Genomic DNA, 24,795 nt, shown 5'->3' with positions numbered 1-24,795 from the left:
TGCCCTTTTATTGTTCTGACTAAGTTCTGTGTTTGGGGTTCGGTGGATGGAAAGATTTGGGGTCGAGGGGGTCCTCCCCCCCTCACCAACTTTCAACCACTCCCCGCAATGTCTCAACCCCCTAGCCCTCTTCGCCCTCAACCCAAAGGAAAATAAAGGAAAATGATGGTCATCCATTGTTGAAATGGCTCCAGGGAAAAAAGTCTAACATATGGAGTTGCTACTAATTTTCCCTCCAAATGAACACATAACTACTTTTTGGGGACAAATGTCAGAAAATTATAAGAAATTGGTTTCAATATATCAAAGTTGCCCGGTGTTCTATTTGTTATTTTAGGATTAGAAAATTCTTGTTTTCAAAGTCTTCTGTCAGCTAACGGGAATTTTATGCAGAGCAGTAAGAATTCTCTTCTATATCTGTCAACATGCCCATTTGGTACTTTCAAATCTCTTACTAGTACTATTCAGCTTGAAAAAAGACTCCTCCAGTCCTCCTTTGACAGTGGCAACTGGTGGAGGAACAGTTAATTTTAACTATTTCCAAATGAAGTTTGAGAAATGCTTTCTTATAGCAACTGATGAATAAATATACATTCTAGTGACATATTCCTTTCGAAAGGAAATACAGCCATGATCTTTTGATCATCGTCTTGTGCTACTGTAGGCAGAGGTGGTGAAGATTTATGTCTTGTCATTTTCGTCCACTCCATTTGAGGCTTTTCTTAACATCCATTGTGGTCCTAAGGGTGCAATGGTCCCATTTCTAGAGAGTTAGAACTTGGGACAAGTTGCCCTAGTGAAGGGCCGTCCTCACTGAACAGACAAGGGGACTGCTGGGTTACTTTGCACACGCTCAAGGACTGGCACGTGGGGCGGAAATCTCCAAAGAGCAATGATGAAAATTTTTAAGTCTATGAAACATGTTATGGACAATAGAGGGTTTGATGACTCTCTAGAATATTAATTAGTTGGAGATTAGAAGGAACAAGATTCTCTCCCACCAAGACAACAATAAGACAAGTTGAAGCATTATATTTTGGAGGGGATGTAGCCCTTGGGCCCTTTTGAAATTATGCCCCCAATGTTCCTCACTTTGTGCACAGAACATGGGGTTTTTGCTTTTGCACTTCAAATATCAGTATGCAGAGAAAATATACAAACATTTCTTTTGTATTAGGAATGTGCCCTTCTCTAGGGCAATCTGAAACCAGGGGCACATTGTAACAATCCTTTTACAGCTTGTTCTGTTTTTTTATCAGACTTAAGAATAGAATAACAAGAAGAAGCCAATGAACTTTAAACCAAAGCACTTTTAGGTGATAAAGTATATTTTGACTCTACCATCTCAATTATATAGAACTTTACAGTCACAATGAGAGCCCCAGCACACAAAATGGTATGGTGGAGGAAAAGCTTAGTGTCCCTTTCTATACAAAAACTCTTTATTCTTTGGTCCTCTTTGTCAGAGTCCTTATCCAGCCCTTCCTCATCACCTTGACTCCCTCTACCTTGCTGCCCACGTGGCACACATTGCCCTTGCTGGACCTCTTCCACCTGATGAGCTGGAACAAGTGGCCAATCCTCTTTCGCCACCTAAGCGAGGCACGCGGTTTCGCATGCTCTACCACACTCTTATTGGTCTCCTTCTGCTCCTTGGTGATCTCCTTGGTCATGGTGGGGTTCCAGGACACGCTGCAATGCTCAAGTGAGACCTTAGAAACTGTGCCCTTTTCCCATGAAGCAACACCATTATCTTCAAACTTGATTGAGATAAATGAGTCTGCAAAAGTAAAATTTGGAGCGTGAAGAAGGGTTCAAAGGGAAAAGTACTAAAGAAAATGGAAGGGGAAAAAAAATAAAAGCTAGGGAAAAGTAACAACTTTAATTCTATGTGGTAAAGTATATGTATGGTAGTACATCAGGAAATTTGTAGCTACTTAGGTACATTAGTAGTAAGTGCATAACTAAAGCAATGTCCAACGTATAGCCTCAAAAAAGAAAATGTGAAAGGAAAGCCATCTTTACCAAAATTTTATATGCTGAGGACATGATTAGCAAGAATTGACATGAAAGGGGTCCCTCAGTAGATTCAGATTAGATGAATTTGTATGATCTTTGTTGTCTTTATTATTTTTGTTACTACTAGGAAGCTGAATGATTTGTATGATCCAACAACTAAATGGTAATGTTGTTAAGATTACATCTGGAATGATACAGGGAAGTTCTGAAGTTTTCTGTTTGCATTACCTACCAAGTTCTGTAGATTTCAAAGATACAGGTCAGAGACAAAAGCCAACTATACATAAATTATCTGCAGAGTCGCATGGACTTTAAAATGCCTTCAAAAAATCATAGTATTTCGCAAGACATTCTTGCCAAACATATCTTTCAATTAATTTAAAAAATTTTCATGATATTCCCAAGTTAAAAAAAAGAACTCATTTTCATGTTGAATAACTGCAATTTACTATATATTTTATAGAAGGGGAAAAAAAGGAAAGGAAACAGAAGAAAACAGAAAAGGATTCTTCATTTCCAGTTTTGCCATACTTTGACCACACTTTTGTCATTGCACATACAGACACACATGCATTCATGTGATGCATATCTTTCTCATGTTATGTTTGATTTAATTGTTTTTCCTTCTCTTCTGCTGATGGAAATTCAAGAACACATCAACAACAGAGAAAAAAAAACTGTCCCGCATGAACAATCCTGAACAAGTAAAAAAAATAACAAATTAAAAGGGTACCTTCTTGACTGGTGGAAGCATCATGGTCACCGGAATTTTCAGATTTCCAATGCTTGAACTCAAGACGGTTGAGAAGTACAGAGCCTAAAGCAAAGATCTTGGGGAGCTTGGTGGGAGGTTTCTTGTGTGAAAGACCTTGAATTCTATGGTTGCCTCTGCTGGATGAGGAAGAGCGTTGGCCTTGCTTTGAAGCCAAGATAAGAAGCCTCTCATTTAAGCACAAAGGGCAAACCCCAACAACAACTTCTTTGGGATGGAAATAGCAGCATGAGTTGTCTTCCCTATAGCCATTCATGATATATGGGTAGTGTAAAGAAGGGAGAGCAAAGAGAAGAATGTGAAGCCTTCTAAGAAAGAGAAATTAAAAAGGAGTTGGGTTGTTGCTGATAGCTTATATTGTGGAGAATGTAAGTAAGATCATCATGAGATTGGTCCCACCAACATATCAGTTTGGACAATATAATAGGTGGGTAGTGGGCAGTGGGCAGTGGGCAATGCTCTTTCTGGATAGCCATCCATCTAGGGTCATTGAACTACTTTGAAGGCACTTTTTTAAACCACCTACATTTACTTTGAAAATTGTTTACCATCATTTTGGTTTCCTTCTCAATATTTTCAATTAAGACCCATTCTTCTGCTAGCCAAAAGCAAATGAGAACAACCCAGAATGGAAGCAGAGAAAACAGAAAGATCTTATGAATGATCTCTTACTCAAAAGAAAAGAGTTTGTATTTTCCTTTTCCAAATGAAAAATTATATATATATATATATATATAGAAGAAATCTTGACTTGGTCTAAAGAATAGACAAAAATGGGGTTCTGGGTCAAGTTTCTTTGGTTCTTACAATAATTTCCAAGTATTATTATTATTATTATTTTCTTTAATTTGATGGTGAGATTGCCATTCATAATATGTCGATTTTTTTGGTGAGATTTCCACAATTTGATTGATTTAGTAGCTGGCTTGCTAGTTTTAGACATTGGGGGTGGAATGCTATGATATGCAAACCCAAACCCCAAGTCAGCAGAAGAGCAGGTCGTGCTTGGGTTGTGTTTGTGGGATTGAGTCAAATATTGAGACTCCCAATTGATTTTTGAGGCCATCTAAAGGCACAAGATGTAGGGAATTGGAGTAACCCGAGACACCTGAGAGTGGGAAAGCACCTATTTCCTAGTCTTTGGCATGAATCTTCTCAACCTGGGGTTCCCCAAAGTATTACCACTGTATTATGAAAGCCCATGCATTAATTGGAAATTGCACTATGAATCTCTGCTCTTTCAACATCCGTGTTAGAACCCCTTTACATTTTAGGTTCTTCCAACTCCATTGTAGTCAGCTTTATGTAACTTGCAATGAAAACTTGTATCAATTCTCCTTGTATGCTTTTTTACTTGTGTTTTTTCATTTGAAAAACTGTGATTCACATAATGTTGCCACTAGTGCAAGCATTCCCTCTTGGACATATATATATTTTTCTGTGCTCGTGCATATGTACCTGTGTAAAGGGAATTGAAAAAAAGAGAAATATATATATATATATTTTTTAAATAAAGGGGAAAAAAAAAAGAGTGCTTTGAATTAGAAGTGTCCACGAAACACATTGTATTGTAAAAGGCTTAAAAAAGTGGAGGGGGAAACAATCAAAGTAATAGTCACATGGGGAGAACAAGGGGCTGTTTCCATTTCGGTTGGCTTGGAGTCAAGTTTCACATCATCATCATGGACCAAATTTTAGATATGGGATTGTGGGTCTCCTTCCCTCCCCCTCCCCACTTTGATGTGCTTCTTCCCGTAGTCTTCTCCCCCCAACAGCTCTACACTTGTTCGACCTTTTTCTTTTCTTTTAGCAAAGTAGAAAACCTATTTTCTTGTAAACTCCACCACCCTTCCATTCTAAAGATTTGACCTTTATGTCTTGTTCAATAATAATTCCTCTCTTTTCTTTTTCTCTACCCTAATAAAAGTCCAAGTATATATATTTCTTTTGATGGACATTATGGTTCAAGACCTAGCAATTCAAAGGTTGCGGGCATTGACTCCTCTAATGAGATATATGGACCGGAAATTAAGATGTCACCTTCCTTGAAGCCCCAAATCACTCCTTTTTTTTATTTTTTTTCTTTTAAATATTTCCAATTCTTCCCCTGTTCAACCAAAATCCACTTGGCATGCTTCTGAGTAAGTCAAATAGATGAGATGGGTTAATCATGCACAGTGTGGTGTGCATTTTGGGGTGCCCCCAATAAGGTGCACAAACCAAACCCATTCCTCCTCATTTTCCCTTTCCTCCTCAACTAAGCAAAATCTATTCTTCATTATTACAGCACATGATTACAGTTGCAGTTATCATCAACTAAGAATTCCATCATTTAGATCACTAGATCTCTTAATGCACCCCACAGCATCAGAATGCAATCCAAAGAATAGAGTAATACTAAATCTTTCTTTCATGAGGGTCGCCATTGCTTTCTTTTTCCTTTTCTTGCTATAGTCATCCTCTTTCATCCCTTAAACTTGAGCAAAGTTCCTCTACCACCATATCATGAAGACAATCGAGTTGAATGAAAAGTTTTCAGCTTTTGCAACTCACGTCTTTTTCTCCTTTGGAATTGAGCAAGCTGGCCTAAGCCTTGACATATAGGCCCTAGCCTCCCACTGACTTTTGGCTACTTAGGTCCATCTTCATTGAAACGAGGAACACGTTCAAACACCTCAGCCTAGAAAGTTTGGCAAGTGCTAATTACAAATCTTGAGGCCCAAGGGCTGCCGAGTTTTCCAAACTATTTAATCAACTCTTCCTCGTACCAATTTCACGAATGGATCAAGGCAAAGATAAACAACAAAACCTTTTGGGTTTGCTTTAAGCACAGACAAGTACATGTGGAACCCAAGGAAAGAGATTTGCATCTAACAACCCTGTTTGAAGACAGGCAAAAAGCAGTGTTTTTCTGTAGTTTCTTGAGCATAAAACATGAATTGCAATGATAAAGCTAAAAGAAAGAATATATAGTTAAACACAAGACAAGGAATGTGTAAATGTAGGATTGATCATATTATCTCACACTAGTCTTCCATTCTTCAAGATTGGCAAAGTCACCAGTAGAAGCTTAAGTCCTCTTGAAACTATGACGTATATAACTTAGCCAGGTCTTCAGAGAAAGCTTTTCTAATGGCCTCTCTCTTGATCTTGAGAGCTGCAGTGACAAGGCCAGATTCTGGAGTCCAAGGAGTAGAAAGCAATTTGATTTTTGCAGGAATCTCAAACTTCTCCAAACGTGACTTCTTGGCAATCTGCGAATAGAGGTAGTGGGAAGGGAAGGGTAGGGGTGGTTGCAGGGGTAAAAAAGAATCAGTGAAAAAGTAAATCACATTATTAGGAGCCTTGGATTCTTGTGGCTGTTCACTACTTTCTCCATCAAATGCACCCAAAGAGTAGGGTTCAAAGAAAAAGGAATACAATATCTCTGTTTTATACATGAAAGTACAGGCAAATTTAAAGCTTTCTTTACCAGCTACCTCATAGCTAAACCAGCACAGGAAAAACAATACTTAAAATCCCATCGTATAACAAATTATGTAAAGTACTTTAGGTAGATAAAATGTATTAACATAAATGAGTGATCCTAAAGAAATGGTTTAATGTAAATGTCACCAACCTATAAGTTCTCCAAGCTTAAAGAATTTGTCGCAAAATGTATAAAGCAAAGAGTGACCATAACATGCATATCCAGGCACCCTCTTCAAAGCTTAAATCTTTCTCTTTTCAAATGTTTAGCATAAATTTGAACATTTAACATCAGGATAAATTTTAAATCACTGGAATTTTATTCTAGAGAGTAGAGGCATACCTGAACGAGAGACAAATGTACTTCCTTGACAGTTTCTTCCTTCTCACACAAGTCTGCAAAATCAGTGAAAGCAACTCCTTGCTTTGAAGCCCAATCTTCCACTGCATGCTGAGAAGCCACCACAAGCGCCACGCAATAACTATGAAATGGATCAGCATGCAACATAATATTGTCGACATAGGTACTGACGATGAGAGCAGCCTCAACCTGTAAAAGAAATATTAGTTACCACGGAACATCTGGTGAACATCTTTGTTTGACTAGGAACATCCATTCATACCTTTCCTAAAGAGACATATTCCCCGTGCTGAAGTTTGACTATGTCCTTTTTACGGTCAATTATCTCAAGGCAACCATCAGCATGGAACTGTCCTATGTCACCAGTATAGAACCACCTCATTCCTCTCTCATCAACCTTTTCCACACCAAAAGATTAAAATAGTCAGTTTACTAAGAGATAGAGAGAAGAAAGAGAGAATCGATTGTAGGTAATCTTAAAAATAAGAAAGAATAGAAAAGGAATGCAGAGACTGAGTTTGAAAACCTACCTTGTACACTTCTTTTGTTTTTTCTTCCATTTTGAAGTATCCAAGTGTTACACTTGGACCACCGACCACTATTTCTCCACGAGGCATTGGTGAATCACTAGTTAAATATCCACCTTCAGGCCAATCTATTAACTGAAATAAACAAAATGTAGTGCAATATTATTAAAGTCAGGATTGCATCACGCAACTGGAATAAGTAATCACATTCACATGAAATGACCAGAGCAATAATCTCACAACATAATCTTACAGAAAGTGGAGAGCAAGAGAAAATGAAACTTTGAGAGCACATAGGTTCAGAGACACACATCTGCAAACACACACGCATAGATGCCAAGTATTCAACAGGAAACATAGCTCAGATAAGCATTGCTTTTAGGCTACAGATTTACCACTGGGCGTGTATAATACCAAAAGCAAAGTGATGCAGGGCAAGAACATTCACATTGTAAAATTATACTATAAGAGACTTATTGCTTACCACGGCCAATAATATCAACAACAACTACCATAGAGGTCCACTCTCGAAGCTTGCAGTTTCAACCAGTATAAAGGGATTCCAGATTGTCATGGATTTGTATACTTAGAGCAAATAAATAACCTACTGTATTGATTTGAAAGGGAAAGATGCAAAATTTAACCAGCAGATAGTGAAGAAAAGCAAATACATTAAAAAGAGTCCCTCAGAATATCAAAAGCAATGCACATGAACTGGTAAAAAGTCATCCATTCAAACTGGTAAAAATAATCATAATCGTATCTTACCTTAACAAAAGAGCAAGGAAGTGGTGAACCAACACGTCCAACAGATGTATCATCAACCTCAGAGAAGGTGGCACCAGCACAAGTCTCAGTCAGACCATACCCTTGGCCAATTGGAGCACTGGGAAAGGAAATCCAATGAGAGTCTGATACTTAGAAAATAAAATAAAACTGTATGAAAAAGATAATTCTTAATGTCCGTGCTGATGATAGCATCTCCACGGTGATCACATACCAATCTGTATTTTATATTTAGTTTGAGAACCCATTTTGTCATCCCAAGGATTTTTGGTTGTTGTTATAACATATAAGCTACTTGTAGTTCTATTCAAATTTACCATCTAAGGTAATAGACCTGCCATCCAAAGAATCTTCATGCATTCCTGTTTTCTTTAATTCACAGGCATCACTTTGATGACTTGGTTTCTTAAGATGCTTTCATTTGACAAAAAAAAAAGAATTGAATGACATTTAAACTTTTCAAAGACATATCCTGTACAATATTACTGTTCGTTAAAGCTATCAGAACTGGTCCAAATGGTTGAGGAACATAACATGACATCATCTCATACAGTTAGAGAAGCTTGTTTCTAATAATTGCCAATGTCAATAAATGTGCCATGTGAATTAGCAATAATGAACCATTCTTCACCTGATTACTTTAGGTAGAACTACACTTGAACTAAATGCACTGAGCTGAAGTTAAATTCAAGTCAGATGATTCAAGAGAAGTAACTCCTGTTGCTTGAATTGTCAAGTTATTTTTAATCAAAAAACCATCCGGAGATATAAAAGCACATCTTCCGTATATCCATTCAAAGCATTTTTTATGTCCACTATTTTCTATATCAGCTTTAATTACGGAAGTAATAGAAATTTAACCTAGAAACTGATTTAGACAATTTGAGCACTACATCTCAGACCAGCTAGCAGCTTGAGGAGCAGATTTACACACATAATTGGGCCTCTGAGAGGCTTAGCCATAAAAAAATGGTCTAAAAGAACCCTTAGGCTTCTTTTTTAAATAAATGGTTTATTCGACTCTGCTCTTTAATTATATATTGCTACTTCAGGTGTTAAACCCTCATGAATTAAGATGAAAAGCAGAAAAAATCAACAAGAAGCTCAAAATCTAGATGAAGCAACTTCTGTTGGGCAAGATGTTAAGTGTTGTTTGATAACCATTGGATATATCCATTTTCAATGAGTTTGGTAGCTTATTTTGGAAACCACTTATTAGAAAATTTTCAATGAAAAAATGTCGAAAAATGTTAAGTAGTTGAAACCTACTCATTGCATTCAGCCAATGTTATTTAAGATTTCTTTTTTCCTTTTTATCATTTGACTAAATAACCCCAATATTGTAATTCGAATTACGTCAGTCATTTTCTTTCAAACTCTTATTAGATGTGAAATCTCTATAAAATCATACGTATTTTACAAATCATCACATAAAATTTTAAAATTATCAACAATACTTTAATTAAAATTTAGAAGAACATTTGTTTTAGAACTAAAGAAATGTGCTTGTGTTTTTAGTGTGAGCATGTGTGTCTAAGTATGAAAGAGCAGCACCAGAGGATAAATAAGTATAATACTAAAAAAATACTAACCCAAGACAGATGTTGATAAATCTCTGAGTATCTGCAGATAGAGGAGCACCACCAGATAGTAAAAATCGAATGCGACCACCTAGAATTGCTCGGACCTTTTTGAAGACAAGAAAGTTCCACAATAGCTTTTCCAGGCCCCAAGCACCAGCCCAACTACCATTTATTGCAGATAATCTACGGGCATAAGCCAAGTCAAACAATTTCTTGGATAGTCCACCCTTTGCATCTACCTAAAGTGCAAGATTCAATAATGATTGAAATGAGCTTAGTTTCACAATATTATATATATAAAGAGAAGAAGTCATATTTTCGTAGAAATGAAAATTTCTAACCTTCTTCCGCACTCCCTCTCGAACACGATCAAGAATTGCTGGGACAGCAGCCATCACAGTTGGACTCAACACAGTGGCATCCCCCTTTGTTCCAGCTTTTATCTTGCTAGATGTGTCGGTGAGAGTCAAAGGGGCTCCATATCCTATGACACCTCCAACAGCAGGAATTAAATTCTACAATTGCAAAAGGAAAGTTAAATACGTTTAAACACACTGCAGGTAAACAAATTTAGGATATAAATAGAGATTGAAACCAAGTCGCCATTAATCTATCTTGTCATGCAATCTAAGACAACATACATACCTCAGCTGCTAATTCAAGAATATGAGCAAGGGGTAAATATGCAAGATAAACATCCTTGCTTCCAAGTCCAGGAACAATTGTCATGACTGCAGAAACAGTAGCTAGTACATTGCCATGTGTCATCATCACACCCTGCACAAATTTGACATATTCGAAGTGGCTTAACAATATGGAAACCTAATCTTCTAAGATAACCATTTTGAAAAATCTCAAAGATAGCATCATGCTTACACCAGTTCACTAACCATAAGCATATTTTTACCTACAAAATTATAAGAGAACAGAAGAACCAGAAGCCAAAATAGACACTTCTAACCTTAGGCAATCCAGTACTTCCACTAGTATACATTATAACTGCAACATCAGCTGAAAGAGGTAAATCAGCAACAACTGGATTTTCACAGCCCATTCTCTCCACGTCAGCAAAAGAAGTGATCGTCCATCTACCACTTGCACTAGTTGGAATCTCATCATCCATACAGATCACACGTTTGACAGTGTCAAGTTGCCCACTAATGTTGACAAGCTTTTTTAGTTCTTTGTTTGCGCAAATCACCGTGGTAACCTCAGTCTAGAAGAGCGAAGATTGTATAAATAAATAAACAAATATAAAGTAACCAATGCGGACAACCATAAAAATCTTCACTAGCCACTTCACACAGTGAATCACCACTTTTTCCACTCAGTTGCATATTACAAATTGCAGGGAATACTTTTGTAATGAGTATTACTGGTACCTCACTAACCTTGAGAAGAATCGATAACCAACACGACACCTTAAACTATAAATATCAATTCTAACAACTTAATGATATGATATATATTGGAGATGAGAAATAATAATTACATGAATAAAAAGCAACTTAGCAAATAATGTTGAACTGTTAATCAAGCTGCAGACCCTTAACAATGTATCTAAACATGTAAGAAATAGGAAGTCATAATTCACCAATGCGGCAAGCAAATTAACGACAGACATAGTTTCTAAAGGACTGGCCAAAAAGATTAGTACAAGCAACAGTTAACTACTTTGCACATAATAATATTAGTTTTGTTACTATATACATCTATAAAAACATAACTTTTATTGGACTAGAACTGATAACTAAGGAAGAAGCACATTTATGTAAATACAATTATGTGCATGGAACCATGCACATCAGCACATCCACAGGCATACACAAAAGGAGGGAGGGAGGGAGGGAGAAAGAGAGAAGACCTCATTTAATGAATGACATAAAGCCTCTTCCCCTAAAGATGCATATATTGTCACCACAGTGACGTTGCGCCTAAAGCATGCCTGAAAAAAGAACATATATCAGTTATGATCACTAATCCGTGGAGGGCAAAGAAGGACCTGGCATATTTGCATCTCAGATAAACTTAAAAATAACAAAAGACAAATTTAGAAGATATAAGTAAGACCTGCAGTGCAATGAACCATTCTTCTCTTGTATCAGCGAAGATTGCCACACGTTCTTCCTTTTTATGACCGAGTTGAACTAATCCAGAAGCAAAGTTGCACACAGCTTCAAATGCTTTCCCATATGTCAACCATTCATAGTCTCCCAAATGAACCTTCTCAAATGATCTTCCATCTTCAGTTACTTGAACTTCCCTTGAAATCAATTTCCTCGTTCCAAGCAAGCGTTTATCGTGGTGTTGCTTACATGCCTGCTCAAAAAGTTCTGCAAGAGTAGATATACCTTCCCATGCCGTTTCAACTGGGGAAGGAAATCGACTGTTTCGGATTGCATACCCGGGTTCCCCACCAACATCAACTGGCACTCCTCGCTTCTTCACATTCTTTGAACTCCGAAGGAGAAGTGTAAATACAATAGGGACAAGAGCACCAACAATATAAGCACTCATATTTATAGGGTTTTGTTCCCCTGGCAGAATCTACCTCTTTCTGTCCTCCTGAAAACAGAATCACATCCAACCATGATTATCAACCTAAAATGAGTACCAGAAAAATTTAAGGTCCCTTTTTCTTCTATTTTTACTGAACTGCTTAGGAAAGTAGAATGTCTTCAAGATTGCAACAAAACCACATAGAAAGTAGCAGCGGAAAAAAGGTCAAAACCACAAGGAAGGTTTTTTTTTTTTTTTTCCCTATAACAAAAACAAACGTTCACCAGCTGCCAGCCAAGCATGACAAAGTGCATATGCAGCTGCATAGCAAGAGAAATATCACTTTTTTTTATTATGATGATTGTTTCTGAATAAACAGCTTGCGAGGAAACACAAAAAAATGGACAGAAGGATATCAAAGTTCCTATTATCAGTATCACCTTCATAATTCAACACCGCTTATCACCTTCATAATTCAACACCGTTTTTAACCAAGCAAACATTATACTGATTTTTCATACAGCAATTACTTTTGTTTATATTCAAAACTAAGATAGAGTATTATACTATTAACAACTCCATATTCGGCCTGCTAACTTACCTCAAAACGAAGTTTCCAGGATTCTAAACTGTTTTAGATGTTACCACAAAAGTTTTTATCTTTTTCTGTTTTTAAGGGACCAATCACCAAAAATAACAAGAAATAGGCTTAAAGTTTAATTAAAGAGAAACACGAGGGTAAACAAACATTCCATAAAATCCACGCACAACATATCAATTCAAATGGTATGTAATTAAGTCACAAGCAAAATTTCAATGAAATAAAGAAAAGGGAAATTTTGAGGCAGTCCATTGAATCAAAGAACCCATATTTTCAACAATGGCAAAAAAAAAAATGAAAGATCAAAACAAAAGGGTAACACTAAAAAAAGAAAAAGCCAAACAATAACAAAGAAAAAAAAAGCCATTTGAGTAAACACGTGTATGATCCAAAAATACCTTCAAAATTTCGAAGCTGAAGCTGAAAGATTTGGGAAAGTAAGGGACCCAATTCAAGTGATCAGCATTACAAAAAAACCAAAGCAATGGGGGGCTTCACAGAAAAAGGGGCTTTCAGCTTACTTTTCAAGAAGAGATCAAAACGAGGACGTTCGAATAACAGTGTAAAACGAAAAGGGTAGTTAAATGTTGGGCGGAAAGACCGAGAGTGAAGACGTTGGAGTATCAGAACTAGTTTCCTCTGAAAAGGGGCCTTGTTTTTAAATGTTCAGCCTTTTTTTCTTTTTGTTTGTTGTGGCTTAAATTTTCACTGGGCAGGACTCAGGGTAAGAAGCAAAAAAAGAATAACCAACAGTGCCTGTTTGAGACCAAACAAATGGCAATTGGGTTCAGATACTGGCTGTGTTCTCGAAGGGTGACGCAAAGTGGATGTGGTGCATGTGGCTGTGGCCCATCTGCCATGCACAACTTCCTCCCTTCCTCTTCAATTTCTTACCCGATATTTGCTGATACGTGCTGCTTATATAGCAGAATTTTCATGGTAGGGGACCAGAGAAACTTTTGTTATAGATTTTTTTTTAATTAATATATCAAATGCTCGAATACGAGACCAATCAAATATTTATTAATATGTAAATTATAATATTAGTAGAAATATTATTTTTATATATTTTTGTTTTCAAAATTTTTTGAATAAAACCAAATAAAATCTTTTTTTTGATATCATAGAAATTCCGCGTTCAATTTTTACTCTTAAAACATTTGTTGGTAGATAAAAAATTTATTAATTAATTTGTTTATATAAAAGAGATTCATTAAGAATTTAAAATGAATTACAATTATCAAAATCAATGTCATTAACTTCATAAATATCTTCTGAAATAGTAATTACTTCAACAACAAAAACAACAAAACAAGAAAGGGAAAGATGTCATTTTTGTTTAATGTTGACTTTCCTGATTAAGAAAAGGAATAAAGAAAGATGAATGAATGATAAAAAAAACCTTAATTAATTTCCATTATATGTGTGATGTGTCAAGGCATACCATTTTTTTTACTATTTTTATTAAATAGTTTAATAATTACGTGACACGTGATGCAACATTAATGTCTCTATCAAATATCCATGAATGCTTTTTTTTTTTATTTGGATGACAATATTATATAGAGGTAAGCAAATGGATAGATTGAGTGGTTTGGTCCACCATACTTAAAGATCAAATGGACTAATTATTTTTAAAAAATGGACCAAAACCCACCAAATATAAAAAAAATCAAACCGATCAAATATAAAATTGATTTAGTTGGTTTGATTTTGGACAAATGGATCAAAATTTTATCATTTTTTTATAACTTATAATATTAAAATTTATAAACTTTATCCATAATTATATATATATATATGAAATTAATAATATAACTTATATGTTATAATGTTTTATATCAAATTTTGTATAAATAATAACTAATTATAAACAATATGTTATAAAATTTAAGGTGATAGCTAAAAAACATATTAAGTGTAATTATATAAATAAAGTTCATTATAAGTTATACTAATGCTTATGTATAAATTAAATATATGTATATATGATATATTACCTTATTATATGTATAATTAATGATACCAATTATTTGTTAAAATGTTTTATATCAAAGTTTGTATAAATAATAACTAATTATAAATAATATGTTATAAAATTTAATGTGACAACTAATAAAGTTATTAAGTGTAATCATATAAATAAAGCCTATTATAAGTTATAGTTATATTTATGTATAAATTAAATATATGTATATATAATATATGATTTTGTTATATATATATATGAAATTAATCACATAACTTATATGTTATAACGTTTTATATCACAGTTTATATAAATAATAACTAATTATAAATAATATGTTATAAAATCTAATGTGATAATTAATAAAGTTACCAAATGTAATCAGATAAATAAAGTTTATTATAAATTATAGTAATGCTTATGTATAAATTAAATATATGTATATATAATATATTTATATAATTATATATATAAATACATAACATTTTATGTTACGAAATATTACTAAAGTGTAATAATTATAATATATTAATATGTGAGATATTTACTATCATATATTATAATATTAACATATAAGTTATATCATTTAAAATATATAACTTGTAATTTCATATTATACAGATTTATAAATAAATATATATAACTGATATTAAATTATTATGATTATGATTTGTATATGTACATATAATACCTTAATATATTTTAAGTATATTATTAATTAAGTTTACTATCAATTCTTCTTAATATATATAAAAATATTATATATATTAATATATATGTATTTATAAATATATAAAAAATTAGTTTGGTTTTTTAGGTGGATTAGTTCAAAAATTTTAAAATTGAGAACCGACCAAAAAACTAATTTGACCGAACTTTTTGGACCAATTGATCTAATAGACCAAACGTTTTGGACAAATTGATTTAATTGATTAATTAAACCGAACCGTTTTATCCAAATCGCATTTAATTTTGATGAGTAATTAGTTTGGATTGATTTTGCTCACCTTTAATATTACGTGCATGAAATATTTATGGAGGAGCCAACTAAGAGAATAAAGTTTCGTAATAATTCTTAAATGCAATAACACTGGGGGCTAATGGGGCCAACACCCTTACTTAAGTCTATGACTTAGTCGTATTAACGTGTACCAATCCATTATGTCATAACGTTTTGTTAATTATATACTTAAGGTTTGGATAAGTGTAGAATGAGATTTGGAATAAAGATTTTAAAACAACTAAAAAGAAAAAAATTGAATGAAAAGGAAGAAAAGTAAGAAGAAGATAAGGTCGTAATTGGAATCATTCATTCTTTAAGCAATGAATGCCCTTTTTTATGGTTCTTGAGAATATTGATAAATGGCAATTATTATTACACCTCATTGTATATTAATAATTATTTTAATTTTTTTAGAAAAGGGAAGTTTGAACTCATACTATTTTAATCATATACAATATATAAACATTAAAAATTTTCAACCAAAGAAAAACCCCAGAGTTTCAAATGGCCTATATATGTCCTAAAGGCTAAAACATAACATTAATTGTGCTTTTTCTCTTTGAATTTGTTCTAATTATTGGGAGTGAAAGGAAGGGGTGGAGGTGATTTGTAACAAGATAACAATGGCTTGGTAATGACTGATGTATCGTGATAGAAATTTAACTTTCCTTGTTTTGTTTGTGGGTAGTCAAAGATCCTTTTTTTAATACATCATCATTTTGTATAAATTTTTAGTTGAAATTATTTGGATTGTTGAAGGATAAATTAATTATGTTCAAAAATCTCATTATTATTATTTTTTAATAAAAAAATAAAGATTAAAAAAAAAATTTAAAAGTTTGAGATTTCATGATGACAATGTAGCGAAACATCATTAATTTTTTAGAAAAATTTTATATATATATATATATATATATAATATTATCATAATATAATAATTTTGAAATGTTAAAATTATACTTTTTTAAGAAAAATGAAAGAGATAAAAATCATAATACATACCTGAGAGAAGTAGCTTTGTTTCATGTCATTGATGTTGAAGCCGCCATTCATAGGGAAGAGAACGGAGGGATCATTGGTAAGGTTAGGTATAACAAACAAAGAATTTGTGATACATTTACTAATGAATATATATATATATACATATCCTACATTACGTTGTCGTGTGATCATCCACGTTTTATCAATTCTTCATTCTTCACTTGAAATATACTCATTCAAACGGTAGAAAGGTAGTGGCATAAGCCATGGCGTTATTGTCGATGCGTGTTTTTTTTTTTTTTTCTTTTTTGGCTAACGAGGCAATTGTCAACCTTCATGCATCCCAAGCAAGCAATCTTCATCTCCAAGGATTTGCCATTGTGTCCTGATTTATAGCTTGACTGAGAAAAAGTCAAAATCTAAACAATGAAAGGTGTTTTCCTTTCTTTATATATCTAGCAGCAGTGTTGTTCTCAATGTATTGCTTCTGATCCACAAAGAGATCCAATGGCATAAGCAACTAAAGAGTAAAATCCCATGATATCTGATCAAAATCACCTTACCTGATTAAGCTAATCATTTGGTATTATACTTAACTTTCTATAAAAAGAACAAAAATTCACTATCTCTAAGTTTTTATATTTGTCTCAACTCTCAAGGAAATCCTTTGCAACTCAAAGAGAAGCGGGTGTTAAAACTGAAAGCATGATTTAGTAAATTGAAATATAATTAATCATACATGTTTGTAGAATCCTGTAGTTTGAAGCTCATCTTCCATTTGTATCCTGAGGGTTTCCAGGAGGTGATGTACCTGAGAACATTTCCATTACAGATCTGAAAGCTCCAGTTAACTCCTCTGGTATTTGCATTTGCATTTGCTCACCAAAATTCAAGTTGATGTTGCCACCTATTCTTATTCCAGGCTCTTCAGATCCGTTTACATTCATGTCTTCTCCCTGCCTGTTTTGAGACGGTTGTCCTTGGTATGCACTTGCAGCCATATTCATAAGCATGCTTGTAAAATCAGCAGGAAGGGCACTAGTGTCAAAAGGCATTGTAAATGGAGGTGATGCACCATGACTCCTTGACCCAGTTGAATGGTTATTAGGTCCTTGATTATTATGACTGGAACTAGCATTCTGTAAGATGGAATTAAAAGATGGACAGAAAATGAGATGTATGTAATAGTAAATCTCAAAGAAATGGGGCATTAATCATCTGAAACACTGGAGAATATGGCATTGAGATCTCTTCAGAAAGAGAAGGAAGAGTGACGCATATGAAGAAACACAAGAAATTTAAAAATAACATTCAAATAGCAAATATTCTTGAGAATAATTGAACAGTATACAAATTGGGTCCATTTTCAAGGGGAACAGGTTTAAAACAGTCATACCCTCTCTCTTTTAGTGTCAAACAAACTCATGGTACCTGCGCGATGACACGTTATATAACAATTGTACCCAAATTTTATGTATTGGTATGACAACAGTACTGCCTATACTCTTCTTTAGTATGTACTTATAATTGTAAGGTGCTAAACTGGTAATGGCTATTGTTGGTGTGGTAATTATTATAGACCACTTTTTCCAGTTATTAAACACCTACAATCACATTTCAGTAAATGACTAATAGTTCGTATTACCGGATCCCTCTCTGCCCTCTGCTGCTCATCTTTCAATTTCTGCTCAGCTACCTGTATATCACAATAAGAATCTCAAGACAACACCACCACCATAACAATGTAAGAAAAGGAACACTGACACCTACCCGAATGTTTTCTTTCACAGATTCATTATTTGGATCCAATTGCAAGGCTGCAAGTTAAATAATAAAAGTTTGAAACTAGATTGTTTGACGGCAGACAGAAACCACAACCATCAGTGTGTGATTGATTTCAATGAAAAGATCAGGACTTAAGGAAATGTGGGAGTTTTCTTCAATTGTAAATGTAAGATAATCCACTCCAAATATACATAAAAAAAATGCTGATAAATGATATCCTAGAATTGGATGTGCCCGTGACTAAAGATAAAAGCTAAACACAATATACTGAAGATTGTGGCTAATAAAATGATGCAAAATTGTGTCAACTTTTGCATGGATCAAACATTAGCTTTTATGATGTAAGATCCAAAATCAATTAACTAATTTCTAAAAGCACAAACTAATCATGGAAATAGGTCAGCATACTGTATATTCAGGTACTGTATAATAAGGTAAATTGCATCTACCCATACAGAGACCAAGAGTGGTGAAATTGGCAAACTACATAAATAGATAAGACAGCAGACTCACAAAAAGCAGAAAAAATGTATCATGATATCTGAAAAATACATTGATAGAGAAAACTTAATGCTGCTGCCTGCATTTTTCAGTACAACAGTAACACTCTGTATAGCTCACAAAAAATTTCGCACCAACCTTTCTTAAATCCTTTCTCAATTGCATCAGCATAGTTCCCTTGAGCATAATATGCTAAACCAAGACGACTGTACGCCTTGCTGTAATTTGGGTCAATTTCAATGGATTTAAGACAGTCCCTAATCGCTTCATTGTACTTGTGAATTTGAGTGTAAGCAGCAGCCCTGATAAGCATACATAATTCAATTAGACATTACAGTTTTATGTAGACAAATATCTGAAAATGTTGACACTTGCTGCAATCTAATAAAAGAAATAGGTATATTTCTAAAAGTTACTAGAATCCAAACATTAAAAAGAACCAATTTTTCTAAATCCTGATATTATCAAGACATGATGAACAGAAAAGACAAGTTTATCATTTCTAAAAGTCAAAGGTTAAAAGCTTCTACACTGTTCAATGACACCAACAGCATGACCTAAATAGTGCAAGGATAATGTGGGATAGTAGGATTAAGGGCTTTCCTATCCTTTGGTAAGAAAAAATTAACTGTTGATTAGTCCAATACTATCCCCCGAGAATCCATGTATTGCACTCATTATATTTATACTTCTCTTCACAAACAAGCAAATTCATTTATCTCTTAACCCATAACGATGACAAATTGACCAAATATATATCAAATTATCAGCATGCACAATGCAGCACCTATTACAATAATAAACTGCATTTTCATCACAAAGTGAAACGGCCACAGAATACAGCTCTATTGCGTCGGAGTATAGCTTTGACTGCATGGCCCTGTTACCTGAAAGCAACGACAATATAAACAAGATGATCAGCTTTTACAGAGAATGAACACTTCAAGATATTTTTTAAATCATGCTACAAAAATAACAACGGAATATATGGTCATCATATTGACACTTCTTATGCAATAATTATTATGAAAAAAGATTCATTTTAAAAGAAGAAAGAGAGGATATAGGTGGCAATTAGATGGTTTGGGTCGTTTCAGGCATTGAATTCTTCCAGTGACTTTAGGTTCAGGTTGTTAACTTTTAGATTCAATTTACGTCAGAACTGGTTATATCTAGGGCTGGCAGCTTTTACGAATCTTTCAAGTTCATGTCAACTTTTGCCACATTTTACTCAATATGGATATAGCAACTGGGTTCAAGTCATTGACTTTTTCAGTAAAATCATGTTGCACAGGTTGGGTTTCAAGCGAGCTGCTTGTTTGGGTCTGCTTTTACCACCTGTACTTCATGACTACCAATAAATCAACAGATAAAGCATCTGCTTTTACCACCTGTACTTCATGACTACCAATAAATCAACAGATAAAGCACATGCAGATTAGACAATGTAAGAAGGAAAAGAACAAAACTTTCTCAAACTCTCCAAAATAATGAACACGTGAAATAAAGGTTACAGATTTAAAGCACTAACTGCCAACAAAAGGTACACAAATGTTTATTACCTTGACATTTAAATGTATCAGCCAGGTTTTTACGGTCAAATTCCTTACATCCACATTGTTCCATCTCCTGATGTGGAAGATAATTAAAACATTAATGAAGCCACGACAGAAGCTAACTGATATCATTAGAAAGTGAATAAAATATGATAATAACCACAAATGGCACAAAATTATAGAATGAGAATATAATGAAAAAGATCAAGTTCCAACTGTCCTATTTAATGATGTGAAAGCAATATGGATTTTGATATCATCAGCGGTGAATCCCAAATTCCTAACTAGTTCAAAGCAATAAAAACGAAAAGATATTGAGAATCCAAACAACAGTAATATCCTTCCTTATAATCACATATTCTGTACAGCAAAACCTCAAAGATGACACATACTTAAACTCAGCTGGATACCTTGCAATTGACAAACATTGCAACCAGTAGCTTCCTAACTTCCTTAGTTCTCCAATCCTTCAGTCATTATGATGATTTAATGGTTCACTCACTAACTTAACCTCTCCATCCAAAATTGTAAGCCACTTGGTCAAGGATGATTAATTTCAGAGGAACTCCAATCTAGAAATTGGTATTTGAACTCTTTCAGATTCCCAAGCCACATAAATTTATGATGGTATAAGAAAAAAAATAATAATTTGTTTCTCCAATGTAAGAAATAACTGAAGCTGAAACTTGTCATGTGATGTGTAAGACTTCAGAGGTCGGTCAATTTGCAATGGGACATGTAACATTAATTCAGAAGAGGAAATAAAGATGTCATTGTCAGCACTGCCAGGCAGATGTTAAATTAAGAAAGAAATAGTAAGAGTTTGCTCAAATAATTCTCTGCGGTGAATGATTAAGCTTGAAACAATTGGTTCTTTATTAAAATAATGAGAAGAAATCCACCAAAGATTCTCATACTAAATCACTTCATTAAGGACTAATATCATTACTGATGCATAAATCCATGCCCTGGTGAAACATTAATGATCATTGCACCCTATCTCCTTGGCTTCCCCTTATTTAGTTTCTGGGTGTAGTGATGAGTCAAAGCATGAAAACACTATTGATTAAACTAATTCAAACAGAAAGTCTATAATCTAAAACTAACCAGAATCCATGAGCCAAACCTTAAGATATCTCAATAAAAACCATCACTTTGTATCAATTAATTCAAACACTACCAAGTTTAACTATACAACTAACAGAACATACATTTAGAGCATCTTGAAATAAACGAGTAGCTTTATCCAGTTGTGCAGGATCATCATTCCCATCAGGCATGGCCCTTAAAAAATGAATTTTCTCTAGTGCAGCAAAGAATTGCCCAAAGAGTTCATCCTTAGAGACCCCTGCAAGTTACATTGATGTCAAATTAGAATTATTGTGTATAACCTAAAGCATTGAAATAGTAACACAAATGTAAAACTAATTCAACCCTGTTATTAAAAAGTCCAAAATGTAATTTTCAAGATAAAGAATGGTCCACCTGCAGACTGAGGTTCTCTTGTCCAATTATCCCCCTAATTCAGAGAAATTAAGACAAAGATCGTATTAGAAAGAACTAGACAAAAATATAACATCCAAATACATGGAAAAAAAAAAGTGCTGCAAGAGATGAATATCACAATATTATAAATGCCTCCAGAATGTCACACAAACTTTAACAACTCGTAGCTGCAAATTGGTGCAATATTATACAGACCAACATGTATGTTACGATAAGATTTTCAGTTATGTTCTTAAAGATTGCAGAATTCAATTACAGGTTATCATTGAAAAGAAGCAATTAATTAGAACATTCTCCCCCCCCCCCCAACACACACACTTTTTTTTTTTTAGTTCTTTTTAACTTGCTTATTGAATTAAATACTAAGCTAAAAGTTGAGAGAACAATTGGAGCATAACTATAGCAAAAACACTGCAACTTTAATTCAAGAAAGCATTTGGTCAGCTTCTATAATACCTAGAGTGTAACCTTTTACATAGTCAGAGGGAAGGAATTCAGAAATGAGTAGTTGTAATATTAAGGCTTAATAGTTTACTTCTGCGAGATAAAATTCTAAATGTAATTTGTTGTTGCAGAGATAGTTGCAATAGTAGTAGTAACAATAATAATTCCATTATGCAATGACCATACACTGCTTTTGAATTCACATTGCACACACTCTTTTTCCCAACCAGGTCTCTCATTTTACTTTTATCAAACATTGAGTCATATAAAACTATTTGCATCCAAAATTTGATGTGAGATTGCATCACACGCCCACTATTGCCAAGAATGCCCCTAACAGAACACTACTACAACAACATTCATTTAATGATAAAGAAAGAAATCCATTCACAGAGAAAATTTTCCATATTAAATTTTAAAATAGAAAGAATTAAATTTTAGATGACACACATCATGCCAAAGTTAAATCCTAAAGTCAAATATGTTTTACATAAATTTTGACAAAAAGAAAGAAGGTAGAAAATATACCAGTTTTGATGCCTTCAAGGAATTATTGCTAGTGACATCATGGGCATACGATGAACTAGGAGCATTATCTGAAGCTCCCCTGTGACTTAGATCTGACTTAATTTTCTGATCCTCACTTGCTTCCAATGAACTGAATAAGTCAACTAATACATCAGGTTTCACATCATTAACAGAAGTTGAGTCAAGTTTAAACACCTCAGTCAAACATTCCCTGGCAACTTCGAGGCCTTCAAGATCCACCCCTGGAGCAGGTTCAACTATACAACAGAAAAAACTATTATTAGAAAACAATTTAACAACTTGAGCATACAAAGTGAATAAAAAAGCATGATAGGGAAATTGGTAGAAGAGGCTTAGGCCACACAGAACAGATAAATGTTTCAAGGTCATAAAGATTCCTGGCCCTATAGGAATTAGCAATATTAACTGACAGTTACCAGTAATGCAATCTAAACAATAAGAAGATCTAAAAACATATTCAGCATCTTTGACTAGTTAACAAGATAAACAAAAAACACCATCAGTTCCGTGGTTTGGAAACTCCAGCAGCCACTCTTCAGACAAAGTTTGAAGTGTTTACACCTTTTTTTTCATGATAATTTAAAAATCAATCAAATCTTATATTATTCCCTAAGAATTCCCAAGACATTCTCCAATGTAATCATTCCCAAAGTTGATACTCCACCCTTTAAGTCTTATTGTACCCACATTCACTGAAACATAACATGAACATAATCCCACTATACACTTCTGCGTACATTGTATTGTCCACGACAGCATAGAACAACATTGTTCACAAACGTCTATTTCTTCTTTTTCTTTATCACACTCCATGAAAAGATACAATTTTTAACCTCAACTCGGAATTTACATTTCTTAAGTTGTAAATAACCTACATTCCAACAAGAATTGCCTAATTTTCTGGTGAAGAAAAAAAAGATAGCATTCAAGAAACACCTTTACTTCTTGCTTTTAGCTTTCCAAAAGCCAAAATCAATCAGCAAACGAGCCAATTTCGCTTTTGCATCATAGCAAAATCAAGAGCAATCAAGAAGAAAACCACTTTAAAAATAAAGCAAAAAGGAAAAAGAAATCAGTGAAAAACGCTATTACGCTAAGATAACCTAATTGAATAATAAAAAATGAGAGCTTTCCAGAATGAAATGAGAGAGAGAGAGTATACCAGAATTGAGGAAATCTATAAAGGAGCGAACGATGCGACGAGAGAGGGGAGAATCGGTCTTTAATTTATCCATCCAATTTGCAAAGAGCTTAAACAGTCCCTGCTTGGTGCTTTCCTCAGAGAGTTGAAAACTTCTATTCTACTGAAACAAGACACTTGGAGTTGGGGAGAATGAAAACGGTAAAGAATTGGTGTGTTTTGGCTGCAGGGTTACAGCTATTCTTTACTTGCGTGCTGCGATTGGGATGGGATTCCCCTCCACTTTTTAGTTTCTAGTATCTTTATTTTTTTTTTAATATTAATATTTGAATAATATTTAAAATTTTTTTTAACTTTTTTAAAAAGATTGACATCAATATTTATTATTTTATTAAATTTAATTAAAATCTTATTTTTTTAATTTAAATCAAATAAATTTTTATAATTTATGATTAAAGATCAATTAATTATCATTAATCAAAACATCATTGTCATTTTATATCCAAATATAAAAATTAAAATTTCACATAATTATATCAATAAATCAAATTAACATGCTCTTTTTAAAATATAACAGCAGATCATGTCATTAATGCATAACATAAAAATAATATAACAATTTAACTAACATTTAATCAATTTTTATAATTATAAATTTATTTTTATTCAAATAAAAATACAAAACCTTGTTTGAATTTATTTAAATTTTTATAAATAATTTAAATTTTTTAAAATATTATACAT

General features: G+C 33.7%; 3 protein-coding genes across 3 annotated transcripts; all 3 read right to left on the bottom strand.

Moving 5' to 3' along the window:
• Nucleotides 1-1,273: 1,273 nt before the first annotated feature.
• LOC18592334 (uncharacterized) lies at nucleotides 1,274-3,129 on the bottom strand. The gene is made up of 2 exons (XM_007019006.3): nucleotides 2,753-3,129; nucleotides 1,274-1,780 (listed from the first exon to the last, which is right to left on the bottom strand). Exons 1-2 carry the CDS (start codon nucleotides 3,045-3,047, stop codon nucleotides 1,443-1,445), a joined length of 633 nt encoding a protein of 210 aa, XP_007019068.1. The 5' UTR covers nucleotides 3,048-3,129; the 3' UTR covers nucleotides 1,274-1,442.
• Nucleotides 3,130-5,635: 2,506 nt separating this feature from the next.
• On the bottom strand, nucleotides 5,636-13,168 carry LACS9 (long chain acyl-CoA synthetase 9). The gene is made up of 12 exons (XM_007019001.3): nucleotides 13,015-13,168; nucleotides 11,587-12,081; nucleotides 11,381-11,461; nucleotides 10,478-10,732; nucleotides 10,162-10,293; nucleotides 9,858-10,031; nucleotides 9,526-9,755; nucleotides 7,916-8,033; nucleotides 7,151-7,282; nucleotides 6,883-7,017; nucleotides 6,603-6,809; nucleotides 5,636-6,045 (listed from the first exon to the last, which is right to left on the bottom strand). Exons 2-12 carry the CDS (start codon nucleotides 12,031-12,033, stop codon nucleotides 5,878-5,880), a joined length of 2,079 nt encoding a protein of 692 aa, XP_007019063.3. The 5' UTR covers nucleotides 12,034-12,081; nucleotides 13,015-13,168; the 3' UTR covers nucleotides 5,636-5,877.
• A 3,946-nt stretch (nucleotides 13,169-17,114) lies between these two features.
• Nucleotides 17,115-24,274, bottom strand: TPR8 (Tetratricopeptide repeat (TPR)-like superfamily protein). Its single transcript, XM_007018996.3, has 10 exons — nucleotides 24,073-24,274; nucleotides 22,890-23,146; nucleotides 21,897-21,930; nucleotides 21,623-21,759; nucleotides 20,418-20,484; nucleotides 19,643-19,742; nucleotides 18,994-19,157; nucleotides 18,340-18,386; nucleotides 18,215-18,265; nucleotides 17,115-17,708 (listed from the first exon to the last, which is right to left on the bottom strand). The coding sequence occupies exons 1-10, from the start codon at nucleotides 24,143-24,145 to the stop codon at nucleotides 17,337-17,339; spliced, it is 1,302 nt and encodes a 433-aa protein (XP_007019058.3). The 5' UTR covers nucleotides 24,146-24,274; the 3' UTR covers nucleotides 17,115-17,336.
• Between the last annotated feature and the right edge of the window lie 521 nt (nucleotides 24,275-24,795).

Source organism: Theobroma cacao, chromosome 8, assembly GCF_053813885.1.
Source record: "Theobroma cacao isolate CCN51 chromosome 8, ASM5381388v1, whole genome shotgun sequence".
NCBI classification, from domain to species: domain Eukaryota; kingdom Viridiplantae; phylum Streptophyta; class Magnoliopsida; order Malvales; family Malvaceae; genus Theobroma; species Theobroma cacao.
Note: the sequence above shows the minus strand (reverse complement) of the source record. Positions and strands in the feature narration are given on the sequence as shown.

What these genes read in the sequence shown, in the direction of transcription:
- LACS9 (XM_007019001.3), bottom strand. Translation starts at nt 12,033, where the DNA reads ATGAGTGCTTATATTGTTGGTGCTCTTGTCCCTATTGTATTTACACTT. An exon ending in AAACAAAAGAAGTGTACAAG is followed by an intron (nt 7,018 to 7,150) that starts GTAGGTTTTCAA and finishes GGTGTGGAAAAG; the next exon opens with GTTGATGAGAGAGGAATGAG. An exon ending in AATATGTCTCTTTAGGAAAG is followed by an intron (nt 6,810 to 6,882) that starts GTATGAATGGAT and finishes TTTCTTTTACAG; the next exon opens with GTTGAGGCTGCTCTCATCGT.
- TPR8 (XM_007018996.3), bottom strand. Translation starts at nt 24,145, where the DNA reads ATGGATAAATTAAAGACCGATTCTCCCCTCTCTCGTCGCATCGTTCGC. An exon ending in TATAGATTTCCTCAATTCTG is followed by an intron (nt 23,147 to 24,072) that starts GTATACTCTCTC and finishes TCTGTTGTATAG; the next exon opens with TTGAACCTGCTCCAGGGGTG. An exon ending in AGAGGGCAGAGAGGGATCCG is followed by an intron (nt 17,709 to 18,214) that starts GTAATACGAACT and finishes TCCATCTTACAG; the next exon opens with AATGCTAGTTCCAGTCATAA.
- LOC18592334 (XM_007019006.3), bottom strand. Translation starts at nt 3,047, where the DNA reads ATGAATGGCTATAGGGAAGACAACTCATGCTGCTATTTCCATCCCAAA. An exon ending in TGCTTCCACCAGTCAAGAAG is followed by an intron (nt 1,781 to 2,752) that starts GTACCCTTTTAA and finishes TTACTTTTGCAG; the next exon opens with ACTCATTTATCTCAATCAAG.